This window comes from Lingula anatina, chromosome 2, assembly GCF_051362555.1.
Source record: "Lingula anatina isolate TDL-2025a chromosome 2, LinAna3.0, whole genome shotgun sequence".
Taxonomy (NCBI): Eukaryota; Metazoa; Brachiopoda; class Lingulata; order Lingulida; family Lingulidae; genus Lingula; species Lingula anatina.
The window spans coordinates 26,209,867-26,233,624 of record NC_141768.1 but is presented as its reverse complement, the minus strand read 5'-3'; the positions used below and the strand labels follow the sequence as shown (position 1 = coordinate 26,233,624).

At 36.5% G+C, this 23,758-nt stretch overlaps 2 protein-coding genes across 3 annotated transcripts in view; one reads left to right on the top strand and one right to left on the bottom strand.

The window, feature by feature from the left end:
- Nucleotides 1–867: 867 nt before the first annotated feature.
- On the top strand, nt 868–4,152 carry LOC106158858 (uncharacterized). The gene is made up of 3 exons (XM_013534968.2): nt 868–996; nt 2,154–2,487; nt 2,668–4,152. The coding sequence occupies exons 1-3, from the start codon at nt 931–933 to the stop codon at nt 3,279–3,281; spliced, it is 1,014 nt and encodes a 337-aa protein (XP_013390422.2). The 5' UTR covers nt 868–930; the 3' UTR covers nt 3,282–4,152.
- LOC106158831 (uncharacterized) overlaps nt 4,118–23,758 on the bottom strand; it is a 37,352-nt gene continuing 17,711 nt past the window's right edge. The window contains exons 3-16 of one of the 2 annotated variants that reach the window (XM_013534934.3): nt 18,186–18,477; nt 16,762–17,202; nt 12,490–12,598; nt 9,850–11,158; nt 9,451–9,631; nt 9,073–9,122; nt 8,806–8,895; nt 8,276–8,379; nt 7,678–7,753; nt 7,223–7,311; nt 6,760–6,996; nt 6,503–6,571; nt 6,184–6,374; nt 4,118–5,846 (exon numbers count right to left, since the gene is read on the bottom strand). In XM_013534934.3, coding sequence (XP_013390388.2) covers nt 5,723–5,846; nt 6,184–6,374; nt 6,503–6,571; nt 6,760–6,996; nt 7,223–7,311; nt 7,678–7,753; nt 8,276–8,379; nt 8,806–8,895; nt 9,073–9,122; nt 9,451–9,631; nt 9,850–11,158; nt 12,490–12,598; nt 16,762–17,202; nt 18,186–18,477 — 3,362 coding nt within the window. In that variant the 3' untranslated portion in view covers nt 4,118–5,722. The remainder of the gene's footprint in view (nt 5,847–6,183; nt 6,375–6,502; nt 6,572–6,759; nt 6,997–7,222; nt 7,312–7,677; nt 7,754–8,275; nt 8,380–8,805; nt 8,896–9,072; nt 9,123–9,450; nt 9,632–9,849; nt 11,159–12,489; nt 12,599–16,761; nt 17,203–18,185; nt 18,478–23,758) is intronic. The other variant, XM_087006419.1, reaches the window with a different exon arrangement.

The window sequence follows — 23,758 nt, the reverse complement described above, 5'->3', positions numbered from 1 at the left end:
AAACTGTTTTTTCTTTGAAGAGCTGGTAAAAAGTATGTTAGAAATTGGTGCCAAATAAAGGCGATGCCTTAAAAACAAGGTAGCAAAGCTGTGAAATGTACAGACATAAGAGTAAAAAAAGATGCTCGCAATAGGTTATAAATTGTTAAACCCAAATGGTTTAAGTCCCAGATGAAAACTTTATTTTTAGGTGCCTGTCTACTCCTGAAGATTTCATCTTTCCATACAAGTTATTTAACTTGATTTATTCATAAACTGGCATGAAACTGACAAATTGTAGCTGGTGATATGTGTATATAAATGACCTGTTAGTTTAAAAAGCTGGATTATATTAAAAGTGAAAATGAAGTCATTATTTTTGGAAAAAAAATTCCGACCTCCAACTAAAATAAAATAAAAATTGTTGAGTAACAAGCAATTTAAAATGATCTGCCTAATAAAAAGTGACCTTTTTCTGAATCGTCTGGATTCTCCTAAAATAGCATTTTGTTTTAGTATCTTTGTACAATTCAATTTTCAAAGTAGGACTTTGAATAAAAAACACAAATCAAAGAACAAGTATGTGACCTTAATATATCTACTTTCCTTTATTTTCAAATGAGCTAAGAATAGCTGTCAAGCAACACATTCCCCACTACATACTAGTACATGCACTCTCTGCTTATTGATAGAATGCTTTCAAAATTATGTGAATGCATTAGAAACATGTATAACTTCTTACTGAAACAGGGCCAACAAAAACTTGTTCAACTTGTGTACTTGTCTGTAGACTTTCTTTTCGGTCCCTCTTTCCCGGGTTTACAGTCCTACCACTGTAAGCAAGACATTTCCACACGTGCTGAAACTAAACCAGAATGTGCGCAAATTCGCCACCGATACTGCAATATTATACTTACTCAAGGACCGGTTCAACGAGTAAGGTGTCCAACCATGGCAGTTTGCTCACAGACCAATGAGCCACCACAAAAGAAACGGAAACATAAATCCAGAATCTTGGTTTGTAGATCTAGGATTCGCCAGGGGAGGGGGCCAAGGCCTAGAATCTTGTTTCACAAGCTTACTCTATTTGTATATGGGGACTTACGACATTCGGTTTGAATGCTTTGACCACTTTCGATAGGGCTTTTTTGCATTGTATTAGATTAATGTGGCAGTCTAAGGTTGTTCTAGGTGGTTTTCAAATTTATGCACCCGGTTTTAACATCAAACAGCGATTTTACGACAATCGTTTACTATCCAATCAAGGTGACAGCCGAGCGTGCATGTTATGCATCAATATCAGCCATGGAAAACACCTGTTAATCAAAATGTTTGATTTTCACCAATCCTAATTCAATGCAGGGTTATACTTATATATTATTACACATGCTTTATATGGTTTTCCATAAATGGTGAAATTCCTCAGCCCAGTTTGGTCACCAGAAATGGGCTTTTTGACCCATTTCACTTCTAAAAACACTTGTTCCTCTAGGTTTTTCCAAAAAAAAAAACATAATAATTTACCCTATTCTACTTATTAACTTTAAACTTGGTTTACACGCCAATTGCATAAAGGCATAATTGGTTTAAATACATAATTAAAGCTTAAGAATGTATAGTTGGTTTGGCAAATAGAAAGTGACCTTCTGGACCTATACCCGGTGCCAGATTTGACCTTTGACCCTGGGTTCATGGTGTTTGTGTTGCTGTCGCTGTCTGACACATGACGTTCACCCCATAACTACCAAACCGTATTTTTGTTTAACTTTAAATTTTATAAGTAGTTTTGTTTGGTAAAGAGGCAAGTTACTTTTGAAAACCAGCCTGATTGGTTTACATTTACAGTAATTATTATTGTTTTTATTTAAAAAAAATTTTTTTGCACACATTAGCAGTTTGAGTGGCTTATATATCCCATGGAACTGAATCACTTGCTAGTTTTTCGATGTCCATGCTATTGCTACGTGTACAGTAGTACATAGTGTAAGAGGGTAAAAGTGATTATGCTGTTTCAAATCATTATGTAACAGTACATCAGAATAGGTCAAAACATTATTTGGTGCACTTTTTTCTGTGTAATGTCTGAACATTTCTCACTTTTGCTGCCTTGTTTACTGTATGGTGTCTGTATATTTGCCAGCTTTGCTGTCTAGTTCATTAATTATTACTTTCAGGAGTGGGCTCGTGAATACAAAAATTATGTGGTTGAGCTGGATATGCCATCAAGTGATTCAGAATTTGACCAGCGTTGGGATCAACAATTCCCCCATAATGTTACTTTTGTCAATCTGGTGGGTAAAAAATCCAGTTTCAAAATACTGAATACCATCGACGATCGTTCAGATATGCTTGCTAAGGTGAGACAATTGGGAAAATTTAACACCACCAAATCATGTGACTGGTCAAGGCTGCGCCAACTTCTAGAACAAGCAAAATACACGAGGCCTGAAAAAAATACAGCAGGAAGCCCATGGAAATGCACAGAAGAAGTCATTTTGGATGAAGGAGGTTGGTTACCTGGGAATAGGGCAAGGTTTCTCTAAGGGGCCTGAATCTTGACTATATTCCCACTACAAATACCATTACAAAAATGTCTGGGTAAGGTTGATTCCATTAATATGAACTTTTACTACATATTTAAGACAGCAAATATTACTTCAATATTAAATTTAACTTGTTTTGTTTCAGACCCGCTGGAGTTGGTGTGGGACTTGCTGGCTAATGCTTTTATGTCCGACTTCATGAACGGCGACATAAAAAAATTCCTGCATCATATCTGTGACTACATCATTAAAATCCTTCCTGCACCTGACTTCCTTGTAGATGAGCCTTTTCCAACATCCATCACGAATTCTGTGGTACGTACCGCTACACACACAGCACCATGGCAGCAGCAAGAAGAACTCGGTTCACCCCATTCCTCAGAGCTCTCACTTCCTTCACAAAAACCAGGCATTGTTGTGCCAGATGTCGTCATTTACCACAAATATGAACAATTATTTATCCTCAGTGTCGAATGTAAACGGAGTGCAGATAATTTTGATTTAGGTGTTGTACATTGTATGAAACAAATGCTGTCCCAAATGCATGGGCAGAAATTTCATTTTGGAATTGTCCTGTCTCCAATCAAGTGGCACTTGATGGTGTTGTTGAAGAACCATGATACAATGGATGTGTGGCAGACTCGTGAATCATTAGTTACCCTTAATCAAGCCAACCCTGACCACATGTTCAATATTGGCAACTTTATCCAGTTGTTGGACTGGATGTACAATATCATTGCTTTTCACATTTCAGATTAGGTTTTGCAATGATAAATAGAAACAAAGGTCAGACTGGAAGATGCTGATTGTTTGGGGCACATCTGTACACATGTACAAGTATAGTGTAGTAAAATATTAATTAAGTGTTACTAATAATATTTCTGCCACATATGCTAGAGACCTGAGATTTATTGTGGCAAGTGTTTAACAATTATAAACAAGGGACCATTAAAGACTGACCAGCCATTGCACCCATGTATTACAAAACAGATGCTTTTACACACTGAAATGTTCCTTTAAGTACATCAAGATGGTAAGTCAAGGGGCTCTAGATTAATAATGCTATCAAGGATGCATACAACAGAATGCAGAAAAAAACTGATCAGAAAAATCCACTTTTAAATTTGGCCATAATTTTAGTAATTATGTTCATCAATCCTGTATGTTTAAGATGTTATCTGTATGGCATTATTGTATAATATGCTGAAAAAAATGAGCATAAAAAAATCAAGTGGCAGCTGAAGTTGGAGACAGTCAAAGTTGTATGCAAAGGCAACTGGTCCCACTGAAGAGTGGTTGAATAGCATACTGCACTTGGAAATTGTAGAACACAAGTCTAATTGCACTTGGAAAGTTTTTGACTTTTAACTCGAGCTCAAATGTCAATGATGCAAAAGATCAAGCACCCAGTGTGAAGGCTGAAATTGCTAAATTGCAAACTTCTCGTTGCATGAGTGCATAGCCCTCACAGACACTGAAGAACATGCAGCTGTACTTGCAGTATTTTATAGGTGCTCATATTTGGAATGTATTCAGTCTTTGGGGAAAATGACTATTTGGCAAATGTTTATGTGTGATCAACCACATACTAAAACTGAAGTTCATAAAATTAAACTTTTAATTGGTTTGAGTAATATATAATTTTTTCTCCACAAAAAAATAAGGAAAATATTGCAAATTTGATAATGTTGCAATACCAAGAGTATCCACAACAAGTACACTAAAAACCTTAACAATAGAATGCTCATTTCATTATACATGACTCTACATGTAAGAATCTCTTTTCCATACGTATAATCAGTAACACTATATATCAAATGCAAAATGGCAGTTTTACAAAAAAAATTGTTATAAGACATATCTAAAAGCAGCAAATACATTATTATGCATTATGTGCTTAACCTATATCCAATTTTAACTTTAAAACATTTCTCCACTGTCACTACCGTACATCCATCTTTTCTTTAATTAGGTCATTAGTAAAGCTCTGCATGTAAAATTCCATAACAATGTCCAAGTATGACAACAATCTCAATCACTGATTGCCTTCCTCTTCTGCTGTGTGCATTATATATATATATATTTCTATCTATATACATCTATCACAAAGCACAATGTTATCACAATACCTGCAATATCTGGAGACAAAGAACACCATAGACATACAGATACAAAAATAGGTGAATTAATTTGACACTTCTTTTGTAAATGGGAATATATTTCTTTTACTTCTTTAATATGTTTGTTTTCTCTTCTCCATGGTGTGCAGTAAAGCTTAGTGAAGTTGTATATAGTACAAACATGAAGCATGAGCCTCTCTATTGTAACTTTGGGGTTACCTGTACAAGTTGGCACCCTTAAATACAACCGCTACACACTTAAAATATACTTAGCTTAGTATTAGATTTTTACAAATAAATTTCACTAAAAAACATGATATAAAAATCCCAAACGAAGCCAGTATTACGGTATTCACTGATTGCACATATTTAGCCTCATCTTTGATTAACATTGTAATGACTGATACAACTACTGAGGTCAGTTTACCTAGTGTGTTTCATTCAAAGCAAATAACTTACTTTCATACTACAGGCATATATTGGGGGGGATAAACCCCTAAATTTTTGGCTTTTCTTTAGCCAGACGAAAAAAAAAATCAGCAACAATCAAACTTCTAGGAGTAGCATGGAATATCATGTTGCTTCTCTATTCCTGCAGTAAAAAGGCAATCTAAGGCAAATGAAAAATGTGACAAAAGGGGAATGAATGACGAAACACTGCTCTTACTAAGTTAAATAGATGCTATAAACATATAAACTGTTTTTATAATAAATTCTCATCATGCTTTTTTTCAGCTCAGAAAATAAGATACTTAAAATTATACACATTTATACAACATTTTTTATTATAACCCAGTGCTGTCGGCAAACACTCAGTGTCTTTGGCACTGTTAAAACAATTATTTCCATTATATTTTATATCCACCAGTCAGATTATCAGTAGGGGCATTATTTTTGATAAATAATGCAGAGACAAGGCATGGCAATTCCAACATGCCAAAATATCAAAATACTTAGGTCAACACTTATAGTTTCAGCCTTGCTATTGACAAAGTTGAATTAATCTGTAAAAAAAATGTGTTTTATAAAATTCCATGCAACAGTCTTTAAGACAAACATTGCAGTAGGAGTTCCAAATCCTTAGGTATCGGAGTATGGTGAATATGGACTATTATTCTGTGCTGCAAGGGCATTTTTACGATTTCTTTCTTTGTCACTGTGACTCTTCATATGAGCACTCCGACTTTTCACTTTGTAAAATACTCTGAAATGAAAAAGAATAATTGTATTACTTCAGCATGTTCTATAGTTCAAGTTTTTAACAGACTAAAACCCCCTTACTGCCCAAACAATAAGCTGAATGACATAAGTGCTCACGTGGATGGGGAAAAACTATATATGAACTGATATAATTACACTAATAATATGACTTTATTAAAAAATTTAAAATTTTTCTGATATGGACAATAATGTTTAAAACAATTACATGACATTTAAGGCCCATTTGTCCCCAATATACCTACAGATACTAAACACATGCCAATATCCGATTCATATCAAAGAAAAATGTGAATAGTTAGCTCCAATGCCAATTTCCTTACTTTCCACAAATCTTGCATGGAAACTCCTCTACTCCCTCTGATACTGTCGATTTGTTTGATGGGGGACCTGTCCCCTCCTTTCTGTGAGGACTTCGATGAGGACTGGGTTCTGCAGACTTTCTTGTGTTCCCTTCACTACTGTTCACATGGATTCTTATATGGCCACTAAGTGCTTGTTTTGATGGAAATGACTGGATAAAAAATGAACAGATATTTAAACATATTTATATATATATAAAAAAAAAAAAACGTTTAAAAACAGTTGTGTATTTTTTAAAACTTTCCTTCAATTATTCTTTTCATATAAATAGATACTTACTGCATTACAATTTGGGTAGGCACAAGTGTAAACTATTTGGACACCATTGGAGGCATCTGGTTCCTTTTCCTGGAAATAATTAGATATCAATAAAAGATCCACACAGCATAATTTATGTGCTTTATAATGGCAGTGCCACATTGAAAGCATTTAAAAAATAATTTAAGAACATCATTAAAGAGGTGTTGATGTAAAACCATGACTGACTTTGGGATTCAAAAACAATTAAAAAATTTACAATGAAGTAAATAACATACATTCGGTTCCTCTACATTTCCAGTAGCAGACGAATCGTCGTCAGAATCATCACTGTCTGCCTGTGTCTGCTGCTGATGTTCCAAGTCATCCTGCTGAGCAGCTCTTGAGCGCAAGTTGTAAATGTCATCGTCAGTGCGTTTTCTACGCAATATCCGCATACGTTTGTATTCGTCTAGACAAACTTTCTTCCACAGATAGTAGAACTGTATGCACTGTTTGGTAGTTTTGGTTTTCACCTGCAAGAATGGTATGGAACTATGCAAACCTGGGTAAATTATTAGTGAATGCTCTAACATGCTGTATGTAATATACTTAAAATAGTAAAATCTATCATAAGTTACTTCTGAAAGTGTTCTACTAATAAATATATTACAATAAATATATTACATGGCATCATATGATTTCACACTATTTCCTATCAGTATTCACTTTCTAGCTCTTTTAAACCTGATCATTACTTACCTCTTTGGAAACATTGAAAAAATCTTTGTCAAATTTCAGCATCCCTTCTATGAATGCTTCTATTTCCTCTGAGCTCCAAGTGTCAGATTCTACATAATTGAAAAATAAAGTATAGAAATATAAATAGTGCACCACATATTAATTTGGTGATCAGCCATTTTATCATTCTTATAAATGCAATGTTCACTTTTTAGGTAAACTTAATATATATATAACCTAAAAAAATTAATAATAATTCACTAACATCCCAATAAGCCCCATGAGACATTTGGATCTGAATTCATCAAAAAGATCCACAGGGAAAGTGACAAATTCTTTGTGAAAAGCATGAAGGCAATAATCTTCGTGGAATATAACATCTTTTAGAATGCAAATGCCTAAAAGCACCATTAAAACCCGATGTTGTAGTTAAATTAATTCAAGTACCATATTTATTCAATATACAAAATACATGCCTTGATATGAAAAGGTCACAAGTGGATGTCTATTAGGTAGCTTTGGTGTTGCCTTCATAAGTTCCAAAATTGCTTTCTGAAATTAAAAATTGAAATTCAGTTTCAACTTAGAAACCAGTAAAACATAAAAGCTCATATCACACGAACTCTTTCATAAATATTAAATCCATGGTACAAAACTGATAGCACTGGATATGAAGCTGAATTTAACTTATTAGCTTTCTTCAACAGTCTCTCCAGCAAGCCTGTGTACACTGTACCCTCAAGATAGCACTGAGACACAAGGTAAAACTATGTAAGTACATGTCCTAGTCGCCTAATCCTTTCTTCTACTGAAGACTATTATACATATCTTACACAAAGGGTAGATGGTAGCACCCCAACCCCTGTAACAGCTCCCTGCACCAACAACTATTACTATATCACATCAAGACACCACATATTTAGATATACCCCGCATAAGGGTGAGCATTGTCCATCATCTCTTAATCTCTTCTGAATCTATCCATTAAGGAGCACTCCCGACAGCCCAATCTAATATCTTCTTATTATATTTTAGACAGTTATAAATCTAAATACATTGAGGTTCAGCACCCACCTGTACGTCTCCCTTCACAATGTGTAACAAGTGTAAGGCATATTCCATGTTGACTCCATTCCCAGGCACTGCAGCACAGCTAGCAAACTCCTGATATGACTGAACTGAAAACATACAAACAAATCCCAAAAATCAGTCTTACAACTTTCTTTAGCTATTCCAAAGAGAAGTTTGCTCCCATTAGATAAATAAATAAATAAATAAATAAATAAATAAATAAATAAATTATCTTTCTTAAAAACTGCAAATATTTTTTTCATAATATTAGAAATCATCAACTTTCTATAGCTATTTCAAAGAGACATTCAATCCTTAAGTAGATGCAAAATAATTTATACCAGCACAGTTAATAATGGTCAAAATGAATATCTTTTCACTAAACTGAAAAAAATATATATATTTGGTTATCCTCATGCCTTTAGTGAAGGAAAGAATAGCAAAGTATTCAGAATGTGGAACTTCAAAAAATACACTGGTGAGGAGTAGCAAAGGTCCTTCAGCACAAACTTTTAGCCATCACAATATCTTACCTTCATCTTCAGTAGTATGATCTATAATTGCTGGGTCCCACACCAGGTCTTCCCTTACTCGGTCGTCAAAATAAATTCTATTGCGGCTTTCTACAATACACCAATTGATAATACTTTAATACAAATGTCAAACATCTTATTTAGGTCTTGTAATGAACAAGCACTTAGAAATATTAAGAATACAATACTGGGACAGCTTTCTCATTATACTCAATCGTATTAATGGTTATTTCTAATTTTCTTTAATTTACTTTTTGCTCCACTTACCTAAGCAAGAAGGAACATCAGCTTGATACTGAGGTCCTATATTTACATGTCTGAAGAAAATGTAACAATTATTTACACATACTATGCAATGTAAGAAAATGAAGTGTAGTATTACTGACACCAGCTTCAAATCTAATCACTATTAAATGTCACTTAAGTAATTTGTATTTGAAGGTGGGGGAGAACTCTTGGGACCTTAACAACTCTGCCAATGAGGTTAGTATTTTTTATAAACAATTAATTAAATTTCTACTGCAGTACAACAAACACTTTGTTTGTTATATTCCCCAATTGGTTTTGACCTATCTACTTTCTACCTTTTATTTTGAACTATTCTGATTATCTATACACCCTGTGCATAACTGTGCTAATACTTACGGTTGTATGTCAGTTTCTGGTGGTGGCTCAATTTGTGTTTCTTCTTCAACCTCTGTGCCCTCTTCTTCTTCCTCTTCTTCTTCTTCTTCCTCATCTTCTTCCTCTTTAATGGGCTCTTTTGTTTGAATGAGACCGGACCAGCTGGTCACGCCACCGACACTGTGACTCAATCCAAAACTCCCTGAAACACGTTTCATGCTCCATGTTAGTTATCACGGCAATAATATTATTTCACTATTTACAAGCACTGTTACATTTTCCTAAAACTTATTAAAACAGGACATTCACCACTGAGGCAAAAATTATTTAAAAAAAAAAAGGACAGTTTCGAATTTGTTTCACGACTTCCATTGGATATCTTCACAGCAGGATTACACCTGTTCAAAATAAAATCTTTACCTCTTCTGATCTTTGGCGTTACAGGTGCAGACTTTGGTGTAACAGGTCTAAGTGGGTGTGGCTGTATGCTCCAGAACAATCCTGACCCGCTCCTCACAGGACTAAGCATTGGTGGTGGGGTGTACGGGGGTGGAGTATGCCCCGTTTTTTTCTCCGCCCCACTGGGTTCCCAAATTCTAGGCGACCGCAGCCTACTCTGAAAGCCAAAATGGCTCATGTTTTGCGGAATCACAAGAGGCTCGGGCCTGTGTTTTCTTTTTGCCTTGATCTGACTGCCGTGCATGGCACCTGGGTTCCTGAACACCCCCATTCCCTCTTCAATCCCTTTTCTAGCATGGAATGGATCATCCGTCCTACTCCGTGGTCGCCCTATACTGTGCTCGTCCGGGCGACTCCGAGATCGCACGGGCTCAGGACGCACAAACATTTCGTCCTGATCAAAAAATTCCTGAGATCTTCTCTTTTCAAGTTCACATTTTACAGTGCTGCCAGTTTTTTGAAAATTTGTTAACATATAGGCTAAGCTGCCTGGAGACGTTAAAGAATTTTTCCTGGTCGGGGAAGTAAATTTGTCTGGGTCAGCACTTGCGTGTCTTTTTCTCTCATTCACTTCCTGCATTGGCCGTAACAAATTTTCCTGCTGAATAGGGCGAAATGAGGGTTCTTGTAAGGCCTGTAAAAGCTTTTGCTTTGTTTTAACACTGTCAGCATCAGTGAAAGTAAAAGCTGAAGGAATCCTTGTATTAGCACTGGACGGCTTTACTCCAACTCCTGTTTGTTCCATACCTAACTCTCTACCAACTGCTACACCAGCAAAACTTGACAATAACCCTTCATCACTGTTTAAACTTTGGGATTGAGACATACTGAAGCCCCCAGATAGTGGTAAATGAACTGAGCTTGGAGGGGGCATAACATTGACTTTTTTCACCGATAACTGCCCAGCTGTCATGTGGCTCGTCGACACAAAATTTGTCGGCTGTCCCTGATTTGAACTGACTGCTAAACTCGATTCTAATTTGACAGAAATAGCAGGTTCCAATTTGGGAGGTCCCATCGGTTGCTGTAACTGTTGATGTTGTTGCTGCTGCTGTATTGGCTGATGTTGTTGTTGTTGCTGTTGCTGTTGTTGTATTGGCTGCTGTAAGTGTTGAGCTAGGGACATGTTCCTTGCTTCAGTGAGACTGGCGTTGCTGCTATTACTGTCAGCACCAGATGAACTGGCCGGGGGCTGGGGGGTCAGCTCCGGAGGCTGGGACTCGCTATTACCCTCTTCTTTATCTTTCTTTGATTCATCTTTCTCCAAGTCCTATGTGCAAAGGTAAAAAAAAGTTCAGTTTTGCAAATTATTTGAAATTTCTACTACATTAAAGAACACAAACAGCTTGTTTAAATATATAACCTTAAAGAACAATTTTCTCCTGCTCAAGAATCATTGCTCGACCTGTGCCTGCACTTGGATTGGAAGTTTTCTATGGTTTCTAATTAAATAATTTAGTTTTTTTATGACTGAACAGTTAATTAGACCGTAATGTCTTCTTGTACATTTTATAAGTAAATTATGGTCAGCACGTACTTCACTATTTATTTATTCATTGTTTTTGTTGGGTGGATGTTGGACAGGGAGGGGTATTATTTTCAAGGTCATAAAGGTGGGGGGAAAGGGGGGAGATCAGTGGCTTTGCAGGCCATGTGTAAGTAGGAAATGTAAATGATTTTGAGACATTTCCAAACCTGAATAGTGTACCTTTAGATGGGGTGGTATTCAATTCAAGCATAACTTTTAATTGTGAAAAGAGCTTCTAATCACAAGTTTTATGTCAAATGAGCCCAAAAACTTTAGTACACAAAAGCAGATAACTATGTTCGTGCTCAAATCTAGCACCTAAAATGTACATATCCTGCTGAAGGAAATGAAACTAACTCCCACTTTGTGCACTTATTTTCATTACCTGCCCACATGCTATGGTTTACCTCTCTGCACTTCTAGCGTGTTATCTTTAAGAACAGCTACCAAATCACAATGGGATGGTAGCAATCTAATTGGTTTTTGTTTTAAGAACTGTGTCTCAAGGACAAGTTAGAGAATGCATAAGCCTTGGTTATTACTTAAACATACAGCAACAGAGCTCATTTTAATAATGTGCACAGTCAACTTGAATAAATTGATAATACTGACTTTAAAATTGGAGAACCTGTCATACATAATGGGAGGATGTATTGAATATCTGCAGTACGACATTTGGATGGCGTTATTTTTAAATGAATGTTAAAGGGACTGCTATTTTTCTTCAAGCATACCCAATATATTTTATCTATATATTCATAAATAATTCTGCATGCTCAATAATAATGGCAAAAGATACATTGTGGATTCATCAGTTTTTGGTGAAGTATCAGTGCAAATACTATAATTGTCTTCAAAGTAAACTGCAGCAGGATTTTAATGTCTAGTTTTATTTCCTTTAGTTAAAAGAAAAATGTCAATAAGTGTTGTAGATAATTAGCATACAGGTTGCCAACCTAAAGCCGCTTCCTGTGCATCACAATAATCATCTTTAAAACTGTACATGAAAATCAATTATTTTTTTCTCTTGAAACAAAGTGCAAAGGCAAAACAATTCTCTTTTCAAAACTCACGCTAACTTTCTTAAAATATCCTCCATGGAGCCGCATGTGGCCGTTTAGTGCTGGGATGTTCTTAAAACGCCTATGGCACATGCTGCATTCCACTGGCTTGGGCTCATTCCTGGAACAGAAAGAGCTGGTTTGAATATGTGCATATCTTAAAGTTATGTGTGGATTTACCTAGATGCCTCCCGTTTCTATGTCCTGCAACCCAGAAAATGCAATCAGCAGTCTCATGAGAAACTGCAGATCGTGAGCAGGGTGTTATCTTCTCATATATCACAAAATACAGGGCCCCAGCAAAGGCAATGAAAGCAAAATGCACTACAATATTATTATTATTATTGATCTATTTCCTCTGGGCAGTGGTGAACCCAAAACTTGTGAGCTAGTGGCCTTGAAAATGACATCAAAAAGGGTCAAAATATTCAAACCTCTGAGAACCTATCATGACTAATAACCATGAATTTATGTTTAAAAATCCTTTAATAACTTTGCACAGTCTTTTGCATAGAAGTGCCCACACTGATATAAACAAAATGGCACATTACTGAGACCTAATGATTTGGTTCAACCTTTTACCAGACAATGCATTATAATGTGTGTGTGTGTGTGTGTGTGTGTGTGTGTGTGTGTGTGTGTACTGAAAGACAGCACCTCCAGTGAGAATGGGCTTGTCAATACAAGAAGTTCAAGAATTATAAAATCATGAGTAAACTCAAGGCAAACTCAACACACCTGCCGTTAATTCAAACATATTTGACATATAAATATCTTTGCTCTATTACTATTGGCAAGAATGCAAATGGCATAATACACACCATCAACACTATATCACTGAAGTTATGGTGCTCTTCTACAGACTCCTGTGTGGACCTTTAATGCAAATATAAACCCACAAAATTTTTGTGGCAGGATATTTTCAGGGCATGCTCTTCTGTGTATATGAGAGATGTGTGTAAGGTGACCCGGAAGAATCAGAGGGAAAATAAATGTGGCCAGTCATTATAACTTGGAAGCTTTAATTTATGATAAGTGAATGCGGGTAAGCCATCACATATTCCAAGGACTTACTGCTGCACACATAAATGTGACCATCCAAGGACAAATCCAAAGCACCACTTTCCTTTGGCTGGTAAAACACTGAATCCTATATGGAGCCTACAACTAGAACACAAGGCAATTTCACAATGCCCACTGTTGTGGCTCTTTGAAAAGGCATTCTTCAAAGGTCGATGGAGAAAGCCTAACGGTTATTAATCAATTATTACATGAATGGAGGGTTTGTACCTCTTTGTACCCGAATATTTAGGTTTCAAATACAGAAAGTAATTAATCAATAAAGAGGTGAGGGGGGGGGGGGGGGGGAGGTAATTCAAAGTGAGTATCATTTCCCTTCTGTATTCTTTTAACTGTTAACTATTGAAATGTTGATTTATTTTTCTTTTGAAATTATCTTGTCACAAATTAAAAAAAAAAAATCAAAATCAATCAATCAATAATAATCCAAGATGACACAAATCTTATGTTTGATCTGTAGCTAACTACAGTGCATAAAATAATAATAATAATAGCATATTATCCTCTCACGTAATGATGTCCAAAAAAACAGCATGTTTTTGTCATTACAAAATCAGAAGAAACTGGTCACATGTAAATTGTAACAGGATCCTGGGGAAAATAAGGTAAAACATGCTGCCAACAGCCATTCATAAATATGAGAAGTAAGATTAGACCCCAGATATCAGTGACAAAATACCCCTCATTCCAGGCATATGTAATGACTGGCATCAAGAGGCCCAGGTGTGCTTTATGTACAAGAAATATTCCAATACCCAAACCATGAAAATCCATTTCTCCTTTTTTTCACCAAACACCTCACTGATTGAGGACAAAAAATTATACAATTAAACGCAAAGCAGTGAGAGGAAATGATTAAACTTCCTATGCTCAATTTTTTTTTTTTTTTTTTTTTTGTAAAAATGTTTTTGCGCAACTGTCAATGCATGCCTTAAACAGCACATTAGTGCCATAACTAGTGCCGACCCACCCCGATCACATCCGATAAATTATTCAGATGTTTCACTGCATTTAACATTTTAAAAGGGACAGTTACGCAACAGGTTGTTCATTGGCAAGAAAATTACTTGACACGCTATTGCATATAACATTTCAAAAGGGAAAGTCATGCAACAGGTTGTTCGTTAGCAAGAAAAAAGAGAAAAAAGACTAGACACATTATATAGCTGGCTATATGTACACCCACATGCCTCCTGCACCATGCGCAGTCACAGACTTAAAATACAGGTGTCTGCCTTGCAACTCAACCTCAGTTGGCATACATCCAACCATATAGGGTACTGATATATAGCAATGAATGTCTTAAAAAAACATCCTGGATCAGTATTTATATCACACCAACTTGAGTCTCCCTCGCAATAAAATGCCAAAAAGATGTTCAAAACATGCAAATTAGAGTGTGGTTTGTTAAAACTAACCTGCTGTCAAAAGGAACAGCCACAAAGTAGTCATCTCTCTGTGTCTAGACAATTACAGTCCAGGCCTCTTAAAATATTTCTAGGTCAGCAAATCTGCAGTGCACAGAATGTACCGAATCCCTGGGTGGCTTTTTCTAATACTGGTACCATCCAGTAACTTTGCACTCTATCACCAAGAAGAAAATGCCAACAAGAAACTCTGTTTCCATCCAGAATACCAGTTAACACTTTCCTGCAAAATCCTCCAAATGCATTCCTTCTGTATATACATACATACGCTTCCCTCTTCTAACTTGCATATTCAGTATATCTGCGGGGCAGGGGGTCAAGGGTAAGGAATGTGCGGAGACTCCTGATGCATGACATCCTCACATAACTGCTTTTATCCCACCCAAAATCTGGCCTGAACCAAGAGAGAGAGAGAGAGACAGGTGCTGTGGTGAGAATGAATAATGTCACCAGGGCACTAAAAATAATGTCACCAGGGCACTCATGCCGGCCCTTAGAGCTGGGAGACAGGCATGATGTCTGGCCTGTCATGTGACAGCCACCACTTTTTCCTAAAACACAGTTTCTGCTTTGCTAAGAGGAGTAAATAGAATTACCACTTAAAAACACCCTCAGAGACATTATGGAAAAAATACTGAAAGTGAGTTTCACCAAGATCCATCCATTATTTGTAGCTTTAATAATAAATGGACATTTTCAGGCCTATTTTTATATCTAATATTTAATTTGCCAAGAGACAAACGCCTCTTCAAAATTAACTGCCATGCATCTGCTAACTTGCGCTTCCTGCTATTCACATTTTCCTTTTTTTTTTTTTTCCGAACTGACATATTCAAATATCAGAGCCATTCAGCGAAGAACCGCACACCTCGAATTTCTTCACAATAATGTAACAAGGTCTAACTGATCTCCCCTTATCCAAGAGATCGCATTGACAGTGCTCGAGTACCACAGGAAATGGATCTGCACTCAGTAACATTACATGCATATTCAGGTACATCCCTCAGTTCAAAGGAATTCTCCTTCTCTTTTACTTACACCCTAGTCATGCTACAGAAAACTGTCTTATCATTATCTGATCCACAGTTTAAATTGACCATGACAGGCTTTTAGAGCGTGGAATGAGCAGAACAGACAACTGCTTTCAAAAGCAAATTTTGCTGAATCATTGTGTCATCTTGAGGTGTAATGAAAAAATTATCCTGTTTTTTTTTTTTTTTTTCGTTTGTTTGTTTGTTTTTGAAACCTACATGCACGTTTGATCCTAACCTACTTCAGTTTTAATCTTATTCTAAGCCACTCCTAATTTAACATAAAAATCCACTTAAAACACCTGCATACTAATATTGAGACACTCAAGTGCTAAAAATGCATAACTGACTTTTGAATAAAATTCAAAAAGGAAAAATTCCTGGAAAAAACTGACTATGAATTATAATAAAGAATTAAATACTAAATGTTTTGCTGAATAGAGTTTAAAAACACAAATTTTATACTATAATCATATAGGGTATACAAATACCTTATAGTGCATACTAATTTTGTTAATTTAGTCCCTGATACCTTTTAGTGTCTTCCAATAAATAATAAAACAATAAATAAATAAATAAATAAATAAATAAATAAATAAATAAATAAATAAATATTTAAAAAGGCATGATATCTTAACAGCTATCACAAAAACACTCTATGACTTACATTCAAATACCACAGAATTCATTTCCCTTAGATTTCCCATTAACCAAACAAGACACCTGATCTACAACAGTGCACTTACAGTGGATTAGGAAAACCCCACACACCAGCTGCCTGTCTCTGCAGTGGGCTGGTAGGCACCCCGCCCTGACCTGGGGCTGGGCTGATAGGGCTAACCTGCTGTAGATACCCTGGGGATCTGTCCCCTGGCCGCTGCCAACGATTCACATTCAAATTCTGCTGCCACTGGGAGCCACTATTTTCTTGTGACTGTTCAAACTGGAAAAACTGTCCTCCCTGCGTGTTTCCAGTTCTGCCTGATGGAAACTGTCCAGACTGCTCGGCAACGGGGGGAATAACTGTCATGGCAGTCACAGTCGACGTTGTGATCATGTCTTGAGACGCTTGATGGTGATTTTCCAGATGCCTTCGCAAAGAACGGGCGTCGCAATAACTTTTATCACATCCTTCAAATTTGCATTCATAAGGCTTCTTGCTCCTGTGTGTCATCATATGACCATTCCTTAAATGACAGAAAACAGGTCACTTTTGATTATAAATGAGTATTGGGAAAAAATCAGAAACATATTATTCATTAATCTTAAGTCCTTTTCAAGTTGAGGCAGAGCAGTACATATTTGCCAGTTAACTAGATTAGTTTTGATTACATAGCCAGGTAGCATTCTCCCCAAACTGCTGGAAACCAACTTGTGTGAGGGAGTTACACCCCCCTTCTCCAGCTATTGCATAATAACATGTAAGGACCAGTCTTAGTATTTAAATTTTAAAGATAGCAGTAGTATTAATATTTATATATTTCAGCAAATACACACACACACACACACACACACACACACACACACACACACACACACACACACACACACACACACACACACACACACACACACACACACACACACACACACACACTGTTTTATTACACTTAATATGTGAGCTGAGCAAAAAAATCTTCTCCAGCATAGTGGAGACTGCAAAGATGACACGCTACATACATGTACCACTCGATTTAAAGATTGCCTAAGTACAACTGGTTCGAAATAACAGAAACAACATACTGCTTTTGTAACCTAATTATTGTACAAAAACTAGTTCACTGTTACATTTTTATTTGCATAATGTAAGGCCATTAGCTCCACATGCTATGTATTAATTCCTGCCTGAACACAATGAATAACTGACAGTGCCAAATCATGTTACACAGAAATCAGATATGATTCAGGTAACATGGGGTATATTTTTGGTCATAAGACCGCCTCATATAACCCTCTAATCTTTCTTATCTCAGCACAGACAAAATAATTCAGGAAACCCTATACAAAAAAAATATCATTACAAGGCTGGTATCAATTGCAATTGTAATAAATGAACAATATACCTTCTACAGTGTAACGATAGTGTATTAAGTTAAGGTCAAAGTCTGTGCACTGTGGACAAGACCAGGAAAAAAATCCGGCAAAAGGGAGAGAGTACTGTTCTACTTACAAGTGGTCCTGCCGCTTGAAGGCCTTGGAACAGATAGGGCAGACATATTTCCTCTCATCACTGTGAGTTAGCTTGTGTTTAGCCAGTGCACTGGAGTTGTTGAATGCCTTTTGGCACACCTGGCAGTGCACGCCCCCTCTCCCCGGAGACCCCCCAGACTTGGAAGGGCGGCCTTTTCCTCTGGGCTTCTCTGGGACCAGCTGCGGGTCTCCACCCCCATTACTGCCTTGTTCTCCAGGGTGGGGGTTGTGAGCATTGAGGGGGTTATGCTGCTTTGGGTTGCCATGGTTACCTGCAATTGTAAATAAGTAATAAAAATTCAGAACAAAACTGTTACTAAGCCATAAGTACTTTCCACTGCCTTTTACACCCCCAAAAATGTCAAGTCTGTTGCAAACACTCATATATCCAAATCAACAACCCTTCATTTGGGGTGCTCCCTCTGAACCAACAATTTATAATTCTTGAGACATTCTGTTCAGTCGTCACCCCTTAAACAAACAGTCTGCATCAGAATAGCCACTTTATTTTTTCTTCTTGTGGACATTTTTTCAATGCCCTTAGGTTCCTTTTTCTAGGTTAACCTTTACGTGCCGAGACAGTTCATAGGTGTCACCAGATTTCAAGGACACCAGCATAATCCACATTACTCAGCATCAGAAAAATTGACAGAACACATTAGTAGAAAGAAACTACAAATGACAGTAAATTATAATTCAAATATACAGCATGGAAGGAAATAATCAATATAAATAATGGCATCAATACACACATATATATACGGCTATAGTTTTCTGTTTACCTTTCAGCAAATGTGTTTTCTTCATTATCCAATGTTCATCTTGATTTCATCAATTTAAATGGTTTAATAACCAAATTTGGACTACTTCCACCTTATATCAAATATTTTTTCCTAAATATACTTTTGAACTAGATCACCTTGTCATTTAATATTAATGTCAATTACAACTCTAAACATACAACATGCTGATAAATACATCCGGAAATTTCAATTACATCTAGAAATCCCCTTTTTCAAAATTAACCATTAACTTTAAAGCCAGATTAGGTTCCTGAAATAACCTTTTCCCTAGAACATCAAATTCTTCAACCCATTTGGGCTAAAGACAATATAATGTGTCTAGAGATATTACATGTTTCTTATGTTTTTTTTTTTTTTTTTAATAATTATCATTACACTTTAGCCTGCCTCTATTGAGCTTAGTACACCTGCAGCCAGTCTAAAGAACCCTGGGTCAATTATGTCAATATGCTCATTTCCTGTATAATTTATTTATCAATCAGGTTAATGGAGCCTACATCCGCCAGCCACAGATTTAACGAAAACAGCTCTTATGGTTAATAATTCCCTTCAGACCTGAAAATATTATCAAGAAAGCGTACTTTTCCTCCTATTCTTTTAGATGCTGTGTTCACGTAAACCATACGCAAATGTGTGCCGTCATCCTGTCTGGGCAGGCTAACAAAAATATGAACCAGCACATTACTTCAGTTTCCAAAAAATCAAATGTCCCTGAAACATTTCACCAACAAACCATTAAAATAGATGATCTTTTCCATCCCGATCCATCAAAGTACTCATTATCATATTTTCAGAACAATCTTCTCTTAAACATATGTTACAGCACGAGATGCATCATTGATAGTAAGTAGGCAGATCACCTGGTTAACCGGGAGATGGCTAATATGGCTCAAGGTTAAGCGTTGGTGAAAGAAAGGTGCAGCATCAAATATTTCCATTCCCTATGAAGTGTTTACTCCAATGATCCCTAGGTCACAGTTTCTAAAAAAAAAAATGTCTGAGGCAGAGAACTAATGAAACCCGAATCAGGATGTAAAGTGCTTACGGTGTACACATCCTATATCCCTTTAGTCTTCTCTGCCACATGGCAGGCACATCACAGCTTTGAACTGGCAATATAACCAGACAAAGAATCCAACCCTCATTCACTACAAACCACCAACATCACCACCACTGAACACTACTACTCAAAACTACCTTTGACTGAGAGATCCAGGACCTGGTTATCCCAAGGTCTGTAGATCCACCATGGACACAACATCGGCGGCTGACAGGAAGGAGATGCGGTTATCATGAAAAACACTGCAATAATGCCACCAGCATACCATTACATTTGTACAGTATTTCCGCTCCAGCCGGCTATGCGCCAAAATTCCTGAATTCAGTTGTCATGGCAGCCTGTGAGCTGACCTAGAAAAGTATTCCCACACCAAACCATTCACAAAGTCAGTGTAATTGCTCTAGAATTCAGAGCTGCTGACTTTTGACTGGCCTGAAGCTGAATACGCCAGCAATGCCTGGTATTTAGGTCACAGGATTTCAGCTAAAAAGCATGTACATTAAGCTATCCACATGCGTAGGTGGCATTCATTCATAACCCAATATTGAGAGCATATGATGAATAGGCTGAAAGGATTATCAAATATTTGGTAGCTTAAAATCAAAGAGCAACTCATGTGGTTGATCACATTACTTCTGAATGGCAAAGTCCATGGCCATATGCCAGTAATGGAAGCCCAAGGTGGGCAGGAAACCACCTGACTGGCCCAGCTATTTATAGCATGGTGGGGAATGTCTGGGGACCTGCGTGTTTACAGACCCTCCGCAGACCTGGAGCTACTGAGAAGGTTACAGAAATAACAGAAAAAAACCCATAAATTAATACTATTAGTTTTAGATTTCTAGTCGCAACAGATTACTTGCTCGGAAATGCATTTAAAAAATGGAGGTAAAAAAAAATGTAAAAAATAATAAAATAATAATTATAAAAAATCCGCTTTATGACAAATTATTAGAAAAACCACACTGAGCATCATATAATTAGCTTGATGATTCCTGCTGAATGACTAATTTGACTCCCGATAACTCTGTAACTGCTGATACCGCTTTTCCAGTGACCTACTACTAATTAGTCACACAGATCAGCTGAGGATTAACCATCCATCCACTGATAAATCTCTAACTGAAGACCTAGGAGGTAGGTTCAATGAGTATCTTTCAGCAATCTATAAATCTCCTTAAAAATTCATCTGTACTGTTTCAACCTTTGGGTGCATACAATTCTAACCAAACTTAGCTATTCATCATATAAAATATACAGAAGCCATTTGTCACGTATGTGTGGTATATAAATGCAGGTCTTTATCTAACTGTAATATGCTAAACAGACTGCAACTATTTGAAATGTCTATAAAAGACAGAGGATAAACCACATTGTCATGAAGCAGAAATCTCTGTTTATTTATCAATACAAAACATCAATAAACTTCACAAACTTCTGCAACCTAATGGCAACTCTTCACATAGACCCCACTCCCAGAGATTAGATCGATCCAACTAGATCGACCTAACTCCCTGGGGGTTCCCGCTAAATAGCTGTCAGCCGAGCGGATACAAAAGTTAATTACCCCCTTACCTTGTAGTAGGCGGGACGGACTTTTAAGCCGGATTATCTGACAGTAATCTAGTGAGACTAGTGAGACACGGGGATAGATCGATCTAAAATCTATGGGAATGCGCCCATAGAGAGCCACTTTTTTTATAAATGGGTGTTAATTTTGTCTTTAAAGATATCAAGAGTGCTGTTAAAGTACATGTTAAGAGGACAGTACACAGAGTTCCACTGTCTTCAGTTTTTCAATTTAGATGTAAGAGAATTACTAGATACCATTTCCTTAGCTTACAATAATAATTTTCAGGATATCTTTAATTTGAAAATCTGACTATTTAGTATTTTAGTGTGCAGAAAAAATTTATTTTATTATAAAATGTTTTGCGTGAAGCACCTGTAAATAGGTGCTATCCATGGTAATCATTAATGGAAATCTAAACAAAATATTTGTTTTTTTAACTCTGATGAAATGACAAGTTAACAAGTACTGTGCAAAATTGGGTTTTTGCATGTTTTTCAAGACTCATATCTGACAATTTTCAACCTAGGATCTAAGAAAAAAAAAAAAGAAAGAAAGAAGTCAGTATCAGCACCCCCCATTATGCAAATAATGCATACATTTCGCGATCATTTCATCTGAATCTAGTCAGTTCTTGATAGCCTGAAAAATAATTCCATGCCATTCATTTGTAACAGGAAGTTTCAACTTCAGATATTGATTTACTTACTTCGTAGAAGAACCGGGAACAACAATGTTATTTATCATCATTTTACGTAATCCAAGCATGCACAATCAACCAAACCCTCGAGACAGTTTTGCCTGCTGTATTCCGAGCATTATCTTGCGTGGGTTTGAAAGTTATTAACTTAAGAGACACTGCTTCTACCTAACTAATCAGCCAGTCAGTCAATAACAAAGAACCTTGTTATTGCCCTTCAGCTATCTACTGTAAGGATGTTTTTTTTTATAAACTTTTCTTACAGCAGCAAAACAAATTTAATATGCAGGGTTTGTTAACATATCATTTTCTTACTTTGAAGATGTGTTTGCAACAAGTCTAACTTGTAGAAAGCACAAGGCTTTCAGACTGTTTAACAAAGGGTTTTAATTTATAAGGCAAGATGTTGAGGGATATTGTTGTCAATAAAACAATCTTGAAACAAGAAGTACCCCAAGGTGAATCTCTATAAGAGTGAAAAGAAGGAAGAATTGGAACTGAAAGGCTGGCTCTTTTGGCAAGTCACATGTACAGTAGGAACACTCACCCTACAGGGCTCCCTAACTACCACAAGCAATTATCCAGATTGTGAGCATTGCCACTACTTCTACATAATTTTTACAGATTTAGTGCTATCTTTGCCACATCTTACATGTTTCCCCACAACTAACTGATAAATTCCACAAAACACTGCAGATATATATTGTGTTTCCCCACATAATTTTAGTCTTTGTACTTTTTTATTTTGTGGCAATTCACTTGCAAAAGTACCCTAATGAGGCCATAGATCTTTTTCCTTGCCTTCACTTAATAAGAATCATACTGTAATAGAACAGCAAATTGGTGAATGTAGGAAGAGAAGTTCTGCATCAAGTGACCTTTTCCGACATTAAGTGGTCTGAAATGGACCTAGTAAAAAGGCTTACTAAAATTTCTATAAAACATCTTTGATGATAGCATGGCACATATACTGTGCTATGTACTATCAGTTACCAGTAATGTGTATTTTAACTGGGTCAACTGTACCATATTTCAAAAACTAGGAATAAAAATCAAATTGTTTGTCAAAGTGGATACAGAATTAGCAATTTAAAGATTTTTTGAAATCCCCAATATGCAAGATTGTTAATAAAAGCTGTTGTATCCCTAGATTGTATAACTTATTAAGCCTACTCAGATCCGGTTTTCTAAGCATGGGATCAATCTATTTATCATTCAAAATTTATTGTGAATTGAAATTTCAATCATACTTGCATGGGCGAGAATACAATTTCAATTTGCCATGATTTCTATGTTGCTCAAGACCTACAGTATATGCCTTACTAACAGGAATCAAACTCATCACTACCAGCTTTCACTCAACACTGTACTTCCTTTATTGCCCTCTTCTAATAGGTCACTGCATGATTGTACAGACTCA